This window comes from Lepisosteus oculatus, chromosome 13 (assembly GCF_040954835.1).
Source record: "Lepisosteus oculatus isolate fLepOcu1 chromosome 13, fLepOcu1.hap2, whole genome shotgun sequence".
Classification (NCBI taxonomy): domain Eukaryota; kingdom Metazoa; phylum Chordata; class Actinopteri; order Semionotiformes; family Lepisosteidae; genus Lepisosteus; species Lepisosteus oculatus.
This window is the reverse complement of record NC_090708.1, coordinates 9,212,461-9,232,575: the sequence shown is the minus strand read 5'-3', so window position 1 is coordinate 9,232,575 and position 20,115 is coordinate 9,212,461. Positions and strand designations below refer to the sequence as shown.

Below are 20,115 nucleotides of genomic sequence, written 5' to 3'. Positions count from 1 at the left end.
CTGTGAATGATATTTTACCGCTTTGCCAATTTTCTGATTTGGGAGAAGAAGTCAGCCGACATATCTCCTCTACCTTGTATACATGCAAAGCCTTGCATTTCCAATAATTTAGGGAATGGATTGAGGAATGGTGTGGTCCTTATAGTGTGTCAGCTCAGGTTGCTCAGTATTGACCAGCGGTAATCTGGATCTGACTGCATCAACCTATGTACACTAATTGTAATTGTGCATTGTAAAATAGTGACAATTTTCCAACTGCTAGAAAAGCCTCGTAAATTAAATGATACCATTTATTTTCTCTTTATGTAAAAGGATGGTTTGGGAAGAAATAATGCTGTTACCCACACAGGCAAGCTCTGTCTCCATTTGTCTGATCTATTTCTGAAGCACCGAAAGTAATCTTTGGGGTTGCTTAAGGAACCATCAGAATGTGATTTTCCTCCTGCTGACAAAGAGCTGAAAATTGAAAAGGAAGGGTGGAAATATGTCTCTTTTGTAATACATATAGGAGGGCGGAAAGCTAAGGCAGCTAATGCCGGCGTCAGTAAGGCTTGAAATTATCAGTCGAGGCGCCAAGGCACAGAAGTAGCCCTTGGCTGGGATGGTTATCACCGTCATCCATTGAAGCAGTAAGAAACCATGGCTAAAAAGTACTGCTCCCATGGAATCAGTGGAACCTTCTGCTGGGAGAGAAAAAAGCAATAAAGGCAGACAGGCCGGCTAGCAAGAAATCACCCCAACGAATGCTCCCTGGGATGAGGCACAGGCTGGTGGCAGAGGCTTTGGCTGGCACTGGAAGGACAATGGTGCCTCAGAGATAAGCAAAAGAAGCTCCCGTGGCATGAAATAGTGGCCGCTAGCATTGTCTTAACTGTGATTCCACTATGACGAATCAGGGCATAGAAGCATTTGGCAGGCCGAGGTGGCTCTGCATAGCGATGCATAAGCCCAGCTTAGAAAAGAGAGGGTGAAACCTGCTTCTGAAAAAAAAAATCTATAGCAGAATGCAACGCAGCGTTACATGCTCATTCTGGAGCTCTGATAGCTGCAACACTGTGGCTTTGTATCCCACTTCCTCTGAAAGGGCTGCTGAAATGGATCTAGCTTAAAAGCGATGCAAGAAGCTCTGGAAAATTGGCCCTCAAAGGCACATTTTCTCAGGAAGGCATTTCTCTAAGCAGTCACTCCTTGGAGGCTCACAATCTCATTACGCCTGTTCCCCCAATATAATTAAAGTCTGAATAGATATGTGCAAACATGCGTGGATATATTTGTTCATTTACTGACCAGCTAAGAAGAACTCCCTTCCAAACTTTTCGATGGTTACTTACTTAGCAGGTTGAAAAAAATGAGTCATTTTGGGAAGATACTAAGGATTAAGAAGGCAACCTCCCCCCCTCCCCAAATTCGCTAAAATGTATGAGCAGGAATGTAAAGAAGACCTAAGGAAAAGGAAAACAGGCCTAATACTGGTTCCTTGCATTAAAAGTACAAATGCCAGGTTTTCAATTGCTTAGTCAAACTAATGATAATCAAAACCAGCTTTACTGAACGAGCTGAGCATGACCTTGTTTCACCACTAGTAACCTTATTCCGTTCTCATAGGAAACTATTGTTTTTGACCATCATATTCATATATACTGGACACTTTCCTTGCAGATTCTAATTGTCCTGCAGAATTGTATGACAAAATCTCCACTTTTCCAGCATTTTTACCTTGGAGTTTCTTAAGTGATGCAATTAACTCCACTCATTGTGCTCTTGCAGTGTCTTTCAGTACATTCGTTTAAGGTACTGTATGGACCGATTAGCCTGCTTTCACAGGTCTTCCTTAATCATCTTTTGAAAACACACAAAATATCTGTTTTTGGCTAATTAAGCAAATACATTTCTTCAATAAGGATAGGTACCTCCTACTCTAGTTCCAGAAGGATGCAGACTATTTTCATTCCAAATGATCCCTAAATTACTTGACCGAACAAGTTAATTCTTAATTGGTTAAAGTGAAAATGTACTTCTCTAAGAACTGCCGATATAAGGGTTAAGGGTACAGTCTGTAAGGAGACACAAGAAAGAATAGCCTTTTAAATTATGAGCGAGATTGTAAAATTAATTCTAATTGCAATCATCATCTCTGTCAATATCATACTCATCTTTACATAAAAGCGATTTGAATGGAAACAATGGACTGCATAATAAATTGTCTGAAAATAACTCAAATGAGGTTAATACATGTGCCTTCCTTCCTTCATTAACCTCATAATTGGAATAGGTTTTCCTGTGAAAGAGTTTTTTTTTATCCTGAGAGAAACATTAGCCCTTTATTGTCGTTTGAAAGCTCTCCTCAAGTTTCGTCTGTCGACAGCGCAACAAAGCAACTCCAACGACAGGCACTAATAACAGCCTGCCTTCTTGCCTCCTCTCTTTTCGTGGAAAGCTCCTTGCAGCTAAACGACCTCTGATCCCCCATTTACTAAGTGACAGATTTTCAAAGGCAGCTAGTTTTCACAAGGGCTTTGAGTCATTCTTACTGGACTTGCTCAGATTTGCTTACTTCATCTTCTCTCCTAGGCGGAATCACAGCTTCAGTCCCTCATCTGGCAGGGAAGTCATCAAAATATTCCCTCAGTATATTTTTGGGATGTAGTGTATTACTCTGTGGTAAAGAGGCAATGTCGCATAGTAGGTAAGTCTTTGGACTCAGAACTGGTGGTGCGTACCAGTGGCTGTTGTACCTTGAGCAAATAGTATATCGTACCTTAACCCAATTGCTCCAGTTCACCCAGCTGCATAAATGGGAACCAGTATTGCTGTGATGGATTGGTGTTAGATCCAGGAGAGGAGTCATGTGCCATTTAATCATTTCACACTGGGAAACCAGGATGAGCTCTGGTCCAGTCAGTTATTGCATGGTTTGAATGGGATCATCTGTCTATTTGGTAAAAATATAAAAAATTGAAAAGTATGGTATCCAGACATATAGAAGACTGATCTATAACTTGTAAAAGCTCCTCCTTTTGTTTCTTCTTCTATCTGCAGTAAAAGGCTATCTCAGATTATTAGCATATTTCACTGAAACACTTTTTAAGACCTACGCTGTATCGCAATTCCCCTACCGCCCTCGAAGAAGAAATACAATCCATCAGTATCAGACCATCTCCATTAGTTATGTCTTTCTCAGTTTTTGGCAGTGTTTATCTAAAGTAGTTAAGAAATACTTGACTGTAAAAAAGAGACTGGCTTCCTGGAACTCAGACTTACAACATCTTCTTGCACATCTCTGAAGGCTTCTGTGTCTCTTCTCTGCTTTCTGTTTCTCTCCCTGTCTTCCTTTGTGCAGGAGGTCTCCCTTAAGACACCTTCCAGGTTGCCTTGTCTCTCTCAGCATGTTGAAACACAGCAGCAAGGCAACGCAAGATTAGGTGTACTTAGACGGGGTTGGAACATGGTTTGATTGGGAACACTAAAATCTGTTAGTATACTGTATGCACATTTATGCATCTGATATATTATGTGATACAGAACGGAGAGCTAATCAGTAATTCTGGAGTTAATTACATGCAGTGTATTCTGTGCATAATGTAACAGACAGAAATGCACACAAAATTAATTGGTGTTAATGAGCTGTTAACAAGGCTTTCAAATGAGAAGATTAGGACCCCACAGAGACTTGCTCTCCAGGCTTCCTTCTTCAGGGCAGAATAAGTCCCAGCAGGCCTTCCTCTCTCTAACATTGTCCGTTTTTCACAGCACAGGGACAAAGGGGGTGTATGTTCTCTCGTTTTAAAGGCCTTCAGTGAGAGAAAAATTACAATTATGTTAAAGAATTCATTAGTTATTGAATTGTTGTACATATTTGGAAACAAATTTGAATGGTAAAATATTTTACAGGTAAGAACCAAAGCTACATAAGGAATAAAAATGCAGCTCTAGCCAAATATCCCTACATCCCTAGACATCCTTTTTGATGCGAAATGTTTTCAATTTGTGGCGACAGTATTCCCAACTACTATGCTGTATAAAAACTGTGGTTTTGATTAACCACACCATGTCTGACGTCGTCGTGGTTTTAAAACAACACAGGTACTGCCCTGCACTCTTATAGTGGAAGAAACAAAGTTCATGTCACTGAAAAGTGACCAGATCTAGTTGAAGCCCTTTAACGTGTTGGAGCAGTTTAATGAAAACAGGTGGTTCAGGCAGACTTTGTACCATTGAAATGCGGTCTGTTCTCATTAGGTTGATGCACAGAGGTGTTTGTGGTTTGTTGCTGTTTAGAAGCAGTGTAATTAAATTGTGTCTAACAGCACAAATATGCCAAAAGGCTAGGTTTAAAAAGTACAGCCTACTCAGGGACTTGGCTATTTGGCAACATTCATCTGCAGTTTTATTGTTGTGAATGGCACGTAAACTCTTTCCAGACCTTTTCCTGTAAGTCTTACCTGGGGAAAGGGATGCAGGAATTACACTGTTTAATTTGCTTTTCTAGCTCCAGACTAAACTCTAATAAAACTGCAGCTTTATATTTGAAACAAATATTTTTTAACTTTATGATAGACTCTATGCTTGTAGCAGTTTAAGTTGGCATTTTTTTTCCTTCTAAATAACACTTTATCATGTTTTAACCTCTTAATTATTTGCAATAATGGAATATCTGTCCCCATAATCCAGAAAAGGCTGATTTTTCTTCACAGGAATGTAATAAATCTTTCAAGAACTACCTAATGAAAAGCCGTTGATGGGCAATGAAACATTGATTATATGCGTATTAAAGGCACTTCATCTGAAGATGTGTTAACAAAAGCATGAGCACAATTATAGAGCAGCTTTCTCTGCAGAAGGCTTGTGATTCTCTTCCAATAATTGTAATTCCACGATAAGGAGCTTAAGCCTCTTGTTATCCCCAATAGAAGAGCCAGCATAAAGAGTGCTGGGGTAATAATATAGGAGATTATCGTTTTTTAGAACTCTCCTTGCCCACTCAACATTTGCTTCAGGTCAGCCATTCCTAATTTTGGTTTTATTCGCTTTTTGAACAAAGATACTCTTGCACCTCTTTCTTCTAGTGCTTCAGTCTAGTAAGTACTGGGAATGAACATTAGAACCCGGTTCACTGACATACAAAGCCTGTAGCACTTTAATGACAGGAGACTATAAGCTACTCCAATACAAAGTGGGAATCCCTTCCTCTAGCTTATTTTTCACCACTGTGCAAAAGACTACAGCACCAAACTGTGTCTATTTCCTTGTCTCCATTCCCACTAAACCAAGAAAACAACCAAACAGAGCCATGCATTACTATTGCGCGTATTATTCAGCACAGATCATGATTCCAAAGGCACACAAGATGGAAAAATATTACTTCTAAATTCGTCTATATACGATTTTTGAAGATCTAATATGAGAATATTCTGAAAAAGATTTTCTTGTTGCTTCAGCACAAAACTAAGAGTGCTGAGCCTGCTTTAATGATGTTATTATGTATCTCAGTAGATTTGTTTTATAAATGTAGACATTTGATCTCAGTTATCTGCATGTTTATCTACGTATTGTCTGTGTCTTCTGTATCCACTGTGTGAGAGAGCTGTTTTGATGCAGGGATGTGCATGCCTCTATCTGAAGTAAAATTAATTGTAAGCCCCTAGACTGCCACAAGCTTTCAGTTAGGGCAGTTCACTGGATCTGATTTATTGAGATAAGGGTCCTCTCTATGAGTCCTTTCAGATCTGAGACAAAATTATGAAACCACATTTCATGTCAAATCCAGGAAGACCTACTGTAACAGCAGCAGAGCAGCAGAGAAGGATGGAACTTCTGTACGTGAAAGCAGTTTCACACAGACACCTCATCACGGAGACAGCACAGTCTCTTGCGCATGGCGGCAGTGTGTGGGTTTTTCAAGCTCTGTCTTTTTCACCAACATGTGGCCTTTCACCGGCAGGAATGACTGTCATTCTGATACACGCCTTTTCCCCTTTACTCTCTGAATCACAAAAACCACCTGGTCATGAGGTATTCTGCACATGATTATTGTTCCCAACAACCTCTTCAGCAGTGAGACCACGCCTGATGCTAAGTAAATCCTTTTCCACCTCTTGCCGTTCCAAAAAAGCTGGAGAATAAAGCAACACTTGTACCCTGTTTCCACCCCCCACCCCCCCCACCTCGGCTCTTAAGACTAACAAAGTCGATGATGAACACTGGAGCATGGATCAACTGCGCTTGAAAAGGGAAAGGGCGCCCTCATCAAAATCCTTCTAATAAACTGCAAAAACTGTAGCCTTTTTAGTAACCGCCTAGAGAAAGGCTTTCAGCCAATGGCTTCTTTCAGCCTGCTTAGCTTCTTCGTCTTCTTCTTCGTTTTTTAATACCAGAAAGAGACACAGATGTTGACATTATTTGCTTGGGTTAAGATGGGTTCTAAAGCCTATTATTCCTCACTTGTTACTTCTTTATTATCTCAAGTTTTTTTCCCCCTTCTCCCTCCCTCCTTTTCTTTTTATGAAACGGGAGTTTGGCACAGGGTGTTTAGTAAAAGAGCACTAGATGGCTGCTTATTATCCCACTTTCCATTCTCCAGGCCTGGCCCGGGGATTGGGTCTCTTTGTGCCGAGCAGCAGGTAGCCATGGCAGGCTGGGCCACTGCTCTGTCCAGCCCTCATTGTGCGGCCTGCCAGGCCCGAGTGTTCTCCAGCAGGGGTGAGGGGTCACACTCCCACTGTGCGGCTCCATACCTGCGCTTTTCTGTCTCCCGGCAATGCTCTCTTCCAGAAATGAGTTTAAAGGGAACCGGTCCGCAACGGATAAAGGAGCCCTTGACATGAGAAGGGAGGCAAAAGAAATGGTTTTTACTCAGTTTCAAAGCGCAGTCACCACTTTTGAAGAGAAACTAAATAATTCAGTAACACTGTCCTCGAGAAAGTGGCTAATTGAGAACGTTTCTAAAGAGTTAGTTAATGTGTAAATGTAAAGCCGTATTGTTGTTTAAATATGGTTATTATACTTGTATAGATACGCTCCAAAGACTCAGTTTCCTTTCCTGATAAACCAGCACATTTAACTCCCTGTATAAGGAAAGCAGTATTTTGAGAAGCATTGCAATACACATGTTAACAATTTGCCCTAAAATTAGTGACAACATCTATACTATTGTAGAAATTTGTTCCAGGACTACATATGGACTCAAAATGCCAAGCCTTTGGGCCAGCATTTTACATACGGAATGGGTCAGATTTCTAAAACTGCATCTTCAAAGATGGCATGTTATGTTTTGTTGAAGGAGCTGCTTTTCAGTGATTAAAAAGCTGCTTTAAAACATATTATTTCATATTTTGTAGTTTCTGTACCTGCATTACCTGCGTTTTTCATAGACAAATGATTTTTGGAAGATCTTTGGTGTCTTGCTTATGGGAGGAAAAATGCTGAAGAATGCTGGCAAGAAAGTGAAGTGTGACCACAGTAAACTGTGTAAACCTGAGCCAAGCAAGCAGTCAGTGACAGAGAGGAGACCTAAAGCTCCTGTCTGAAATCCCTCATTCAAACACCTTCATACCACCAGAAATCACTGTTGCATATATGCATGCACCATTAGCTAGGGATTCAAAAACACGTTCTTTATCGTTTATTTTTGTACAAGTGTGATAAGAACCCATCACCCTGCAGCTCTTTCTGCTTCTCAAACCTGTAAAAGCTGGATGGCACTGCTGATGAAAGATGCTGGTTGATCTGCGATCTGTGTATACATACTCAAAGAATAATGCTGAATAATCCCTGCGATCGTTGCCGAAGGCTTAAAAGGTATTTCTGAGGCCAGTTTGCAAAAAAAAGTAAAATAATAAGTGTTCCGTAACTGGATTAATATAGTATTTTTTTTTTATGTGGCATCCAAAATGTTTTAAACTGCTTAAGTATGCTTTGATTTTTATGAACGAAATGAGTCTCTCAATTTGAGAGTTTTCTTTTTAAACAGAAGATCAGGGTATTTCTTTCTAAAACTGAAGGCTAACTGTTGAAGCTGCAGATATCAGTCATTGATCTCAATGCCTGTATAGATACTGATTTATATGAAGGGACTGTGAGCAGAACTGTTTGTACAGTGTCTGCCTGAAATGTTGAAGAGGTGAAAATAATTGCGACAGCTTCCTAAACTGCAGACCTCTGGAATTTAACCCTTCAAGTGCTTTAACCTCTTCCCTTCTGTCCTGGAGATCTGTCTCTTCATTATTTCACACAGCAGCTATTTGATTTTCCAGATGCTGCGTGATCCGTGCTGGAGCATTGTGCTCTTTGCCTATTGTCTGGGGCATTGTAAATAATGAGCCCCTCTCTTTCATTGTGGCCCAGCTCCTCTCCCCAGGCTGAATTGTGCCAGAGAGCAGCATGGTGCCCAGAGTGCCTGAACTCTCAGCGTGAGGGTGAGGAGAGGTTCACTCGAGGTTACAGGTACTTTTTAACCCGCCTCGAAGGAAAGCTCCAACTTCCTGCTGCTAGAAATTTGTCCTCCAATTCCCCTCTTTCTTGGAGAGTGTCAGCGTGGGCCCCTGATGAGAGATTTGTAGATATGATAACTCGATTAGGTCCGAGGATGGATGACATGGTGGCAGTCAGCCAGTGGCACCCAGGGAGCCTGTGATCCTGCTCCTTAACCTCTCTTCGGGAGAGAACAAATTATAATTGGTAATTGGTTAATAACCTGCCCAAGGTTTGACAGTATCTAACTTCCTTTTACAAACAAGGAGTCTGCTTTGATGGTTAATTTCAAAGAAACAGCTGACTGCCTGGTTAAAATCCCCATGCTTAGCCTACCAGTGGAATGAAGGCTCAATTTACTTTATTTAAAGATGTCTTTAAAGATGTGCTTTTTTATAATCCTACATGATGTTGTGTTATTCAAATATAAACGGAATTGATAACCCTTCATCTTTATGTATTTCTTACAAATGCCATGAGATGAAGGGCTATCATTATTCTATATCTGACTCAAAGAGTCCACATTCCTAATGTAAGGTAATAAGTACTATTAGAGTCTTAATCAACCCAAAACACAAGTTAATTTTTCTCTTTTCAACCTAATTGCAACATACAGTAGTTACATGATTATAACATTTCTAGGTTTCCTTGTTGTTTTATTTTTTTCTTTCCAGTAAAGCATTGCTAAGATGCAAATACATTATTTTAGCTATTTAGGATGTTAGCTAAAATTTACATTTGATTAATAAACAATAAAACAAATTTCTAATGTGAATACATAAATCAGACTCCCATGTTGGTTTACTGTGATGCCTATTATTGGGCCATATGGTAACAGCGTAAGCAGACATAACTCCACTGCTGCCATGCTGGAAGAAATCACAAGAAGACCCAAGTGAAAGAACGGCACTGTAGAGGAATGTCATGTCATGTCATTTGCCAAACCCCTTTATACCACACGGTGTCGCGGGAAGCCAGAGTCTACCTGGCAAGCAACGAGCGCAAGGCAGGGTTCACCCTGGACAGGGCGCCAGTCCATCGCAGGGCCAGTGCAAGCCAATCAGACATGGGGACACTTTGGAGGCCACGGTAAAGGCTGAGGGGGGACATTCGGCCTGGACACTGGGATAACTCCCTACTCTTATCGAGAAATGCCCCGGGGATCTTTAATGACAACTGAGAGTCAGGACCTATGAATGTATGGATTTTTAAAACTTTATTTTTAAAGAATTAGCCTTTTATTTTCCCAATTAACATAAATTGATTTAAAATTACACCCCTTTCCACTGTTGTTGATGATACACTATTCTGTTTTTCTTGCAATTTCTTTTTCCTTGCTCTTTTGTGTGGGCTAATGAACTGGCCACCTTAGGTGACCTTTGAACAACAGATCTTGATGATGAATTCAAGGTGTATCCCTCTGTGTGGCCCTGGTCTCTCCACCCCTCTCTGTTTTGACTCCTTCACAGTCCACTTTGGGTAGCTGACCACTGGCCTGTGATGGCTGCTGAGGGGGAACTATTTTTGTTTGCTTTTGTAAACTTCTCAACTCTGAAAAGAGAGGGAAAAGGAGGCAGCTTTCCTTGATTTTTTTTTCATCTGTGTCATTTATGAGGAAGAATGTCTGTTTTTCTTGAATGGTCTATAAAAGGAGTGACAAAAAGTGAAACTCTTGACTTTGATGACGTTCCAAAGAATGGATCCAGGATTCTAAAAATGAAGAAGGTTTCGAGAGCAGATTGAGTAAGAAAATAAGAAATTACTGACATTATGTTGCTTCAGTATTTTTGGATCTTGTTCCATTTCATCTTTTTCTGATCTTTCAGCTTTTCTGAAGTACATCTTTGGGGAGAAAATGGGTATCATGGACAAAATCTGTCATCTCTGGCTTTGAATTTGTCCAACATCTTTTTTCTTTTTAAGAATTTAAGAATTTCGAATTGCAGGGTGAAGTTGAAAGTCTACAAGGGACATGTGATGTGTGCTGAAAGGAGACGTCATTTCTTTTTGACCTTTGTGTGCCTATTGACAATTTAACAACTTTGTGCTGCACATAAAGAGGAGGCAAAACCCAACATTGTTCATGTTGATTATCTGCTCATGCTTACATTCGGCTGCCGACCCTTTCCCAGATACCTGCCGAAGGTTTAGATAGAAACCTATTGGAAGCGGATTGGATTTGCAGGGAATGTGAAAGTATTTGGAACTGGCTGTGTTGCTCGGGAAGAAGTGTCAGATGCGGTGAGGACTTCTCGAGTAACACGAGAGAGGACTAGCGAGTGAGGAGGGGTTTTCGTGGAAGAAGCAGAGCAGCTGCTGTCTCGATCCCCTCCCTTTGCCCATGCAGGGCTGCTCCTGTTGGACAAGAAAGGAGCTTTGACAGCTCTCTTGTCATACAATTGTTTTGCGTTTTCATCCCTTGCTCTCTGTTTTATTATTGGATTATCATTAGGAATGCTTGGGATCGGCTGGAAACTCCTAATGCCAAGAGCTTAGATTGTATTTAACTGCTTCATAATGTTCCAAAACCTCTCCTTGCTAAACTTTAAAAAACACATGGAACAGAAAATAAATATTTCTGTAGCCAAGAGACGTTTACGACAGGTTGCTTCTTTCCCAATAAATGCTGTGATCATTTCTCCTGGGACAAAAAAAAAATGTGCATCTACAATTGCATTTTGTTGACAGATACAGTCTGCTTTCAAGGACTCACCCAGGGAGGGTGAATTCACTGTTATTCCTGAATAGGGATATGTTTTGGAACATTACTTTGCCATAAGAAGTATATATTTAACCTGATACCTTCTGCTCCCATCCCACCTTTATCTATCTATATTTATCCCATTTTCTCATCTTACCTGCTCAAATTGCTTTGTGACTGGTGAGATGAGCCACTGTTAATGATTTTTAAGGGATAAACCGTGAAGGTTTAAGATCAAATCCCCAGACTTCGTCATGGGCCTACAGCACTGAACCACAAGTTTTAGGATCATTTCCCTGTAAGAAAGTCTATTGACACCAGGCTTTTCAGACCAAGCGGAATTATTAAATTTTAAAAGGACACTTCAGGCTGAAACAGTAAGTAATCGAAAAGGGAAGTGTCTTTTCCGTCTGTTTGCCCCTTGAGTGTCTTACTGCTTTCTGAGAACATTTCCGTGTCTTCTATTGCCTTTGGAACTGGGAAGTGCCTGCACTGATCCGCAAGACAAGACGAGCAAAAGCGGCTGACCTCTGGGATGAAGGCCCACAGCCTCTGGCTTTTCTTCTCCTCCTCAGGGTCTTTGGAAGAACATCAGCAGCCTCTAGAGGTGCTGAGATTTAATCACCAGCATTTAAATATATCTGACTACAATTAGAAACGATGCCTCACTAATAGGTAACACTTTATTTTAAGCACTCCATATTAAGCATTTATTATGCAGTTTTGAGTCAATAATCAGCACATAGGAAATGATGCATAACGCAAAGGTAATGGATTGTTAGGTGATTGTTTTGTTGATTCTCAAACCTGTCTTACCAACAGGTTATTGCCTACCAGTACAGGATTGCCTGTACTAAAGAGGCCATATTAAGCCTTACTAACAGCCTGTAGATTGTACATACAGGTACTACTTTTATGTAATTGTACCTTGACATTTTGGTAAATAAACAGCAGAAAATAATGTGCTATGCTGCTTTTCTTTCAAATATAAGTATTGTTGCTTGTAATACTTTTTTATTTTACAAGGATTTTTTAAGCAAAGTGACGCTTTTTACTTTGATTTTTGAGTCTGTAACAATATAGTAGAGGCTGTTGGCTAGTTTGTTTTAGATTGAATTAAAAATAAACACAAAGGCGAAAGAGACAGAACAAAGTGTGTTGTTAATGTCTGAATCTTGTTGATTAATTCCAATTAATTCCAATTAAATAATTGATATTAATTAATATCAATTATCAGGATTTAAAGATATCAATTCTGTATTGATATCTTAGAGTTGCCATCCTTAAACAGTCTTTTTCTGTTACCCCTTAAATTCACTACAAACTTTAAGTTGTAAAACAGTCTCTTAAGCATTATAGAATATTACAGTTTTCCATTTCAAATGGTGAAAGCTTTAGGAATTGACTTTTTTGTTCCCTTAAAAAAGCCGGTTATTTCACAGTATGGCCTAATTTTTCAAAGTAAGTTAATGAGATCTAACTTAACCGGAGTCAAACCAGTTAGGACTTACAAGTGTAAAAAGGGAAGATGCGCTTGAATATACAGTATATTGACTTAGACTAAAGGTATAATAAAATGCAGATTGTCCTAGCTGTAAAAACTGCACAAATAGGTACATTTACTTATAAATCATTTCACTCATTAATAAACCTTTACCTGATTCGTGAAAATCACTGGAATATCAGGTTTAACAAGACAACTGGCCATTCCTTTATCAAAGTGTTTTTAGCATATTTTTCAGCAAAGTGTTTAGCAAGTGTTTTTTAGTCTATTTATACAAAAAACATACAATTTGTCTTCTATTTATTGTGTTGGCGATTACTATATATTGAAATGCAGCATATCGCTGATTACTATACTGTTAAGTGCTCATTGTGTAATTTGTAGACAAAAGACCAAATGTATTGGAGATAACATTGCAAACAGTGAGAGCTGGTATATTGCTCTGTTTCATTTTCTTGAGTTACTATATTTTCATATCAACAGCGGACATCGCACATCCTCACAGAGAACCAGTAACACTTTACAACATAAAGTCTGTAGTGACACCTAGTGGTTTTTCCATGAGTGGCATTTATAACAAGCAAAATGAAACGTACAGCAGGTCTACTGTGCATGGTTTGTGTTTAATGGCAACATGAACAAAATTATAAGAATCCTTCATTAATCCATATGTTCTATGGGTGCAATCTGATATCACCATACGAGCCTCAGTTTGGTCTACATTTTCAGTATTAATATTAAATGATTTACCGACAGGAACAGAAATCATTCTCTTTGGTCTCTCTAGAATATAAGTGAAGAGGCTCTGTATTTTAAATTATTTAAAGAAATTAAGAATAACAGAGTGTTCATCACAGGAAGTTTTAATAACTACAACAATATTCTCTATTTAAAAATAATAGCTATATACTAAGCACACCTCAGAAGTACTTTAGTTCAATTTAGCTATAATCAGAAAAGTCTCATTACATCTTCTAATGATGGATGCTACCTCAGGGAAAGTAAAGTTCAGATCTGGCTTCTTCAGAAGGTCCCTAAGGAACAGCCCAGCTTGTCTGTACATTGCCTGCCTGCTAGAGCACATATAATAGCTCAGATGCTTGTGGCACTCAAGCCTGACCATGCTAATATGCCTCTCTTTGCTTTAACAATGAGATCATTCAGCACTCTTAATAAGAGCTGATGACAAACCATTTGAACCCCCTTCTCTCTTCTTTTAAAGGGATAATTAATCGTATTTTGTTGCCAAACACCTGTGCTAAATTAGAGCTTAATGAAGGCATAATTGATGCATTAAGGAGTTTGCTAACAGAGTCCCACCCAAGACAAGCACAGCACTCCATCTAGCTAAACAAAGCAGGGTTTATTGCAGGACCTATTTTATCACAGTCCAGGATCTTACAATGGCAGGACCAGGGACTGTTGATACAGTAGTGTTGGCCTATGACCTTTTACCCCAAAAGCAACTCTGGTCAGAGGGACAGGTTACATAGTGTACTGTAGATTTAAACATGAGACTCCTGTTTTTCCATGCTGTATGTATTGGCTCTGTCACTTATCAATCTGCCCATTTCTTCTATGAACAAATACTAAAATCATCTCTTATTAAAGCTGTCTTGAAAATACAACCAGTTTCAAAACAGAAGGAAGAAACAATATGGTGGGGTAAGCTGATCCAAATGCACAGTGCTCACTAAGTAAAGAAGTGTCTCCTGTTCTTAATTCTTATGTAATTCCTCTTAGTTTCCACTTAATGTTTCACTGTCAAAGGTTCTTACTTGATTTCTGATTACTAATCAAGTCTAATCCTAGCCATTCCTGTTCAAGATTTAAAAAAACGTTCCCATTGAAGCCTGGTAAACATACATGATTACCCTTGTTTGGGTCATTTTATATATTATATACTGTAAAAGGCAAATCAACATATGCAATGAAAATTTAAGTTTATTTTTTATTTAACAACATAAAGGAAATTAAAATACATCACCGACGTTATTTGTCCCATCCCTCCATTGAACTAAGTGACACCTGGTTGCACTAACAAGATGTAGACTGTATTCTATAGGGCTGCTGTGATGGCAAACTTGTCAGCATATTCCAGATCTGAGCTTTGACTATCTCTCAAACAATATTGTTTATCAAAACATTTGTTTTGTTTTCCCCTAAAAAGGGGTGTGGGATATGTTCATCCCACCAGAGCATTTATACCCATCTCTTATGCTGAGAACTGAAGGGAGCCCTTTTGTTATGTCTACTTCAAATCTTTTTAGTGCAGTTAAATTATGTTTTAGTCAATCATACAGTGACAGTTTAGTGACAACTGAAACAGGGAAGGTGGACCAGTCATAAGTATCCCAGGTCATGTTCAAGATCAATCACCCAGACCACTAAAAATACAAGATACTGTCCTGTGTTATGTTGGTAAGGTGTCAATGTAGTAAACTTTGAACTGCATTTAATTTTGGATTTTGAATACAGTTTACTTTAGTTTTGGTATGATTGGACCCAATTTCAAGAGATTTGTATGACTTTGTACAGCAGGAATTAAATGGGCACAATATTTGTGTGCAACAGTATCAGTGATGATAGAATTTGAATTCCTTTAATCATTTGGGCATTCTTCGTTTCAGTGCCTGTCTCAAAAAAAGGACAGGGTTTCGTGACACAGGGCTAACATACAATAAAGTATAACTCCTTTACTGCTAAAGCTTTGAACGGCACCAAATGCTGTCTCCAATTTGATAGAATTACCCTGACAACAAGGGTTTAAGGCTGAGAAGAGAACCCTTCAGTCCAGCCAGTTTTCCACCTGCATGACAGATTAATGAGTTCACAATGGAACTTCTGTCAGAAATCCAGCCCTCAGGAAAGGTATGGCCTGGGCCCCACATTAGAATATCTGTAAGAGGGGAAGCTAGATCTGCTGTTGACCACACCTTGATCTTTTTGAATCTTTCTGATTAGACAGAATTTGAGATGGCATCACAACTTTTCAAGGGTCAGGCAATGCTCACACGCATCCCACTACATCATATAGTACTATATATCCTATGGCTTCTATACTACATTTTTAACATCCTTCCATTAGTTTAAACCCACCACTAGAAAAAATGTATTTCTTACACACGAAACCTTCACACTTAACAACCTTTAAATTACACCTTCAATATTTTCTTTGCATTTTTTAAAATAATCATAAGCAAGTTTTAAAACTATTTGTCAAATATCTGTAACTTTTTTCATCACCAATCTTTCTATCACAATGAAATGCTTTGTCTTCTCTGAAAAAAATCGATATACATCGATTTTCAAGGTTAAACTGTAGAAGAAATTTTATTAAGTATGCTTCATACCTACCCATATTCTGAAAAGGTTTGTTCATATTTTTTACATGTAATACTCTTGTAATTTCACAAATTATGTGTCTCAGTCTGGTTTATGGGCCAAAGAGTCACCTCCTTTTTGTAACAAAAGTGAGTCAGATTGACAGCAGCATCTATCTTCCTTTCCTGTTGAACACACTTGTGAACCAAATACACAAACCTGGCCAGAACCACACAACAGCAAATTTCCACCAAGAGCATTGTGGTATATGATATCATTAGCATCTCACAGTGGGACATGCTGCTTCTGCTTTGAAACCTATATGACAGATTTGTTGTTTTTGCTGTTATGAGCTGGAATGAAGTGGATTCTGGGAGGGAAGTAGTCAGCTGGGTTGTTTCAGCTGCTGTTGTCGTGCTAAAGATTGCGGTGGTGACCGCTGTTGTGTCTGCTGGGGTGTGGGTAACAAACGCAGTAGTTGTCCACATTGCTGTTGTAATTGCTGGTGTTGTGAATGTGAGTGATGTTTTCAGGTGGGTGGAGGTGATCAAGGCTGTGGTTGTTTCTGTCACTGTAGGTGGCTGAACAGTGGTGTCAGTTGTAGTGTGAAGAACGGTGGTGGTGCCAAATGCTGTGGTTGGAGTGCTTGTGGATGCCCCTGTTGTTACAAGCTGCGTAGATGTTGTGTGTGGCGCTGTGGATGTAATTGACTCTGTAGTGGTGAACACTGTGGTAGATACTTCAGTGGTTGTAAGTTCTGTAGATGTTGCATGTGGTGCAGTGGATGTTATCGTCCCAGACGTAGAGGCCAGCGTGGTCAACACAATGGTAGAAACCTCCGTAGTTATAAGATTTGTAAATGTCGTGTCTGGTGCTGTGGATATAATCTTCTCAGAAGTAGTGGCCGCTGTGCTTGGTATTGTTGTTATGGCCCTAATTGTTGTTGTTCCTTCCTCTGTTGTCAAAGCTGTCGTAGGCCATGTTGTAGTTGAAGGAACTGTAGTGCTCTTTATTATTGTGGTAGCCAAAGTTGTAGTAGGTACTGTGGTTGTTAAGCATAACAACTGATCCTCTGTAAGAGAAGCAATATTTTGTCCCTTTAAGTTTTCGGGACTTTCACAAGTAATTGATGAAGATGTTTTAATTTTCTGTGGATTTCCTTTTATCCAGTTGAATAGATATGTCATTCTACAGTCACAATGCCAAGGATTGTTGTTTAGATGTACTTTGACAAGTTTCTTCAAGGACTTAAATATGCCATCAGGAAGAGTGTTCAAACTGTTATTCATTAGATTGATTGTCCGCAGTTGAGACATATCGCCAAAAATCTCTTTCTCTAAAGACCCAATAAAGTTATATTGTAAGTGGAGGTCCGTGAGGTTTTTGAGGCCCTCAAAATACTCTTTTGACAAACTGGTAAACTGGTTGTCAGACAAGTAAAGTTTCTTTAGATTTGTGAGGTTACTGAATACTCCTTGTGGAAGCGTTTTCAGTTTGTTCGTTGTGAGATTTAGAACAGTAAATTTGGGCATTTCTCCAAACAGATTTACAGGAAGGCTTGTTAGCTGGTTATTATTTAGTGTTAGTGTTCTTATTTTAGGAAGATCAAAGAAGATTCCTGTAGGTAGGTCAGACAATGAATTTTTCTCCAGAAAAAGCTTTTCGAGGTTTTTGTTGTTAGAAAATAAATCCTGGGGCAATGTTGTCATCTTGTTGCCTTGAAGTCCAATTTCTGCCAAATCTGGAAGATTATCAAAGATCCCTCTCGGAATAACATTGATCAGATTTTCGTAAACCCGTAGTTTTTGTAATTTCTGAAGTTTACTAAAAATTTCTGTTGACAGAGAGCTGATGTTGTTTTTCGCCAGGTGAAGTGTTTTAAGACTTTGAAGCTGATCAAATATTTCCTCAGGTAGTAAAGCAATTTGATTCATATGTAGTTGGAGTTCTCGTAAATTTGTAAGGCCATCAAATAACCCCTTCTCTATGGTTTGAATTCTGTTGCTTTTCAAAATAAGTGTTGTCAAATTATCCAAACTGTTAAAGAGACCGATAGGTAGAGATGTCAGCATTGAGCCTGAAATTTCAATTTCAATTATATTATCCAATCCTTCAAATGCTGCGGCTTCTACTGAAAAAGTAGGTGTGTTCATGAACACCAGCTTTTCAACTCCAGTGTAGTTTCTGAAGGCTCCATTTTTGATTGTAGAAATCTGACTTTGCACAAAATATACTCGTGTAATACCACTCCCTAAAGAGTCAGGGATTTCTGTTATATTGTCACCATAGACAGCCTTATTAAGAGGTGTTTGAGTTGTTCCAAAGCTACAGTCAAACAGCAGAGGCAGAAGGAACATAAAATATGCTTGACACATTTTTGTCTGGAAGAAATGTGAAAAGATCAAAGGGTTTTTAGTTATTGAACATTTCAGATATTATATGTAGAGCAAGGTGAATTTACAAATTCTAAGCAAGACAAGTAGGATGCCCATGTGAACAAAAGAAACAAAATGTGAACATATGGAATAAAACAAGGACAATGGCACTAATTGTTCCATGACTGTATCTAATAATATGAAGTCTTCAATTTCGATTTTCTGAGGCCTAAGTACATTTACTGGGCACTGGTAAAAAAATAAATTGGTCAAACACAGCATCATCGATCTGCAAGTAGTTATTAAATAAAATAATGTAATAAATAAACAAAGCTGTAATTAAATGTAATACCTGAAGAAAGCTTAGCAGCCCAAACATGTTTTTTTTATACTTTTCAGCACAGAATTAACTTTTACATGTTCATTAGATGTAATATGTAACTTATTGGTAAAGGAAATATACAATACAAGATTCATTGCTTGATTTAATTTAAAACATTTCTTGAAGCAATAGATTAATTATCTAAGTCAATTAAACTTCTAGTTGCCCAAAGATTTTTGTAAAAATACCTTTTACCTGGTTTTCCAAGGGGTGAATATTTGCAAAAGGACGTCCAAAGCAGAATAAAAAAAAACAAGTTAACTGGCACAAAATATGTGGAAGTTGGCTTCTGAAAAACAAACTTTTCTTTTACTGTCACCGATGTTACACACTACCCAGTGGAGTGGTTTTGGGGCGTGTTTCTAAGAACTCCATCCTGCAAGTATAGATAAAGAATGCTCTCTGACAAAAAATATGAACTGCAGCCCAGGCTTTAGATCTATTGCAGGTCACAAGCCAGCTCTAAGTTGTCTCAGTTATGCAGATGAGTGAAACCAATAAAAGATGTTTGAATGAAGTGTAATGATATATGGTTGTCAAAATATATTTCCCTGAACAGAAACATAAGTATTTTCTGTTCCCACAGTCCTTATCATATCAGATTGGTATCTGATGAGGGCTTCTCTAAAATTCAGCTTGATTTTTGTCTTTATTCTCCATGATACAAAGTATGGGAAAAAAGTTAGTGTTAGCTTGTTGTAGCCTCAACTGGTCAGAACTCAGAAGCTAAGAAAGGCTGTACCTTTCTTAAGTACTGGAATACTGGATACTGGCACAGGAGACCTCAGAGTAAAATCACATAAGCTACATTGACAGGCTAAAAGAATCCAACCATTTCAGGATTCAGCAGAGGAGATGGGGGTCATAATAAATATATATAAATATTCAAAATCCTCAAAAGTCACAGACAAAGCAGATCCATCAGTGGACCAGAGGCCACAACTGGAAATTACATGGAAATGCATTTTAAGACTAAGAAACTGAGAAGGAGGTACTTCTTTATGCAAATGGTTGTGGGAGTATGGAACAAGCTATCTAGCCATGTTGTCAAAGCTAATTCCCGATTTTGATAGACAATACATTTCTTTCACTGAATGTCTAGATGATGTTCTCAGACCTCTTAGCTACTACCAAAAGAGCTGGATATGCCAGATAGCTTCCTCTCATGTATAATCTTTCTTGGGTTGTTTCTGCAAATAATGTTGGTGAATCTGTAGTTTTCCTCTTTAATCTCTTTTACTCTTCCCTCTTTGAGCCTTTAACTTTCATACAGTAAAATGCAGTTGCAACGTGTTCAATTTGATAAAGAATTTATACAGTACGTACAGGTATATGACTACGAGTGCTAAACAAAATGTAA

The 20,115-nt window shown here is 38.7% G+C and overlaps 1 protein-coding gene across 1 annotated transcript; it reads right to left on the bottom strand.

Annotated features, from left to right (window-relative positions):
* Positions 1-14,617: 14,617 nt before the first annotated feature.
* On the bottom strand, positions 14,618-20,100 carry LOC107079152 (carboxypeptidase N subunit 2-like). Its single transcript, XM_015361250.2, has 2 exons — positions 18,951-20,100; positions 14,618-18,379 (listed from the first exon to the last, which is right to left on the bottom strand). Exon 2 carries the CDS (start codon positions 18,371-18,373, stop codon positions 16,085-16,087), a length of 2,289 nt encoding a protein of 762 aa, XP_015216736.1. The 5' UTR covers positions 18,374-18,379; positions 18,951-20,100; the 3' UTR covers positions 14,618-16,084.
* Positions 20,101-20,115: the final 15 nt, after the last annotated feature.

Bases quoted from the DNA above. Each gene is read 5' to 3' on its own strand.
- LOC107079152 (XM_015361250.2), bottom strand. From the start codon at position 18,373: ATGTGTCAAGCATATTTTATGTTCCTTCTGCCTCTGCTGTTTGACTGT.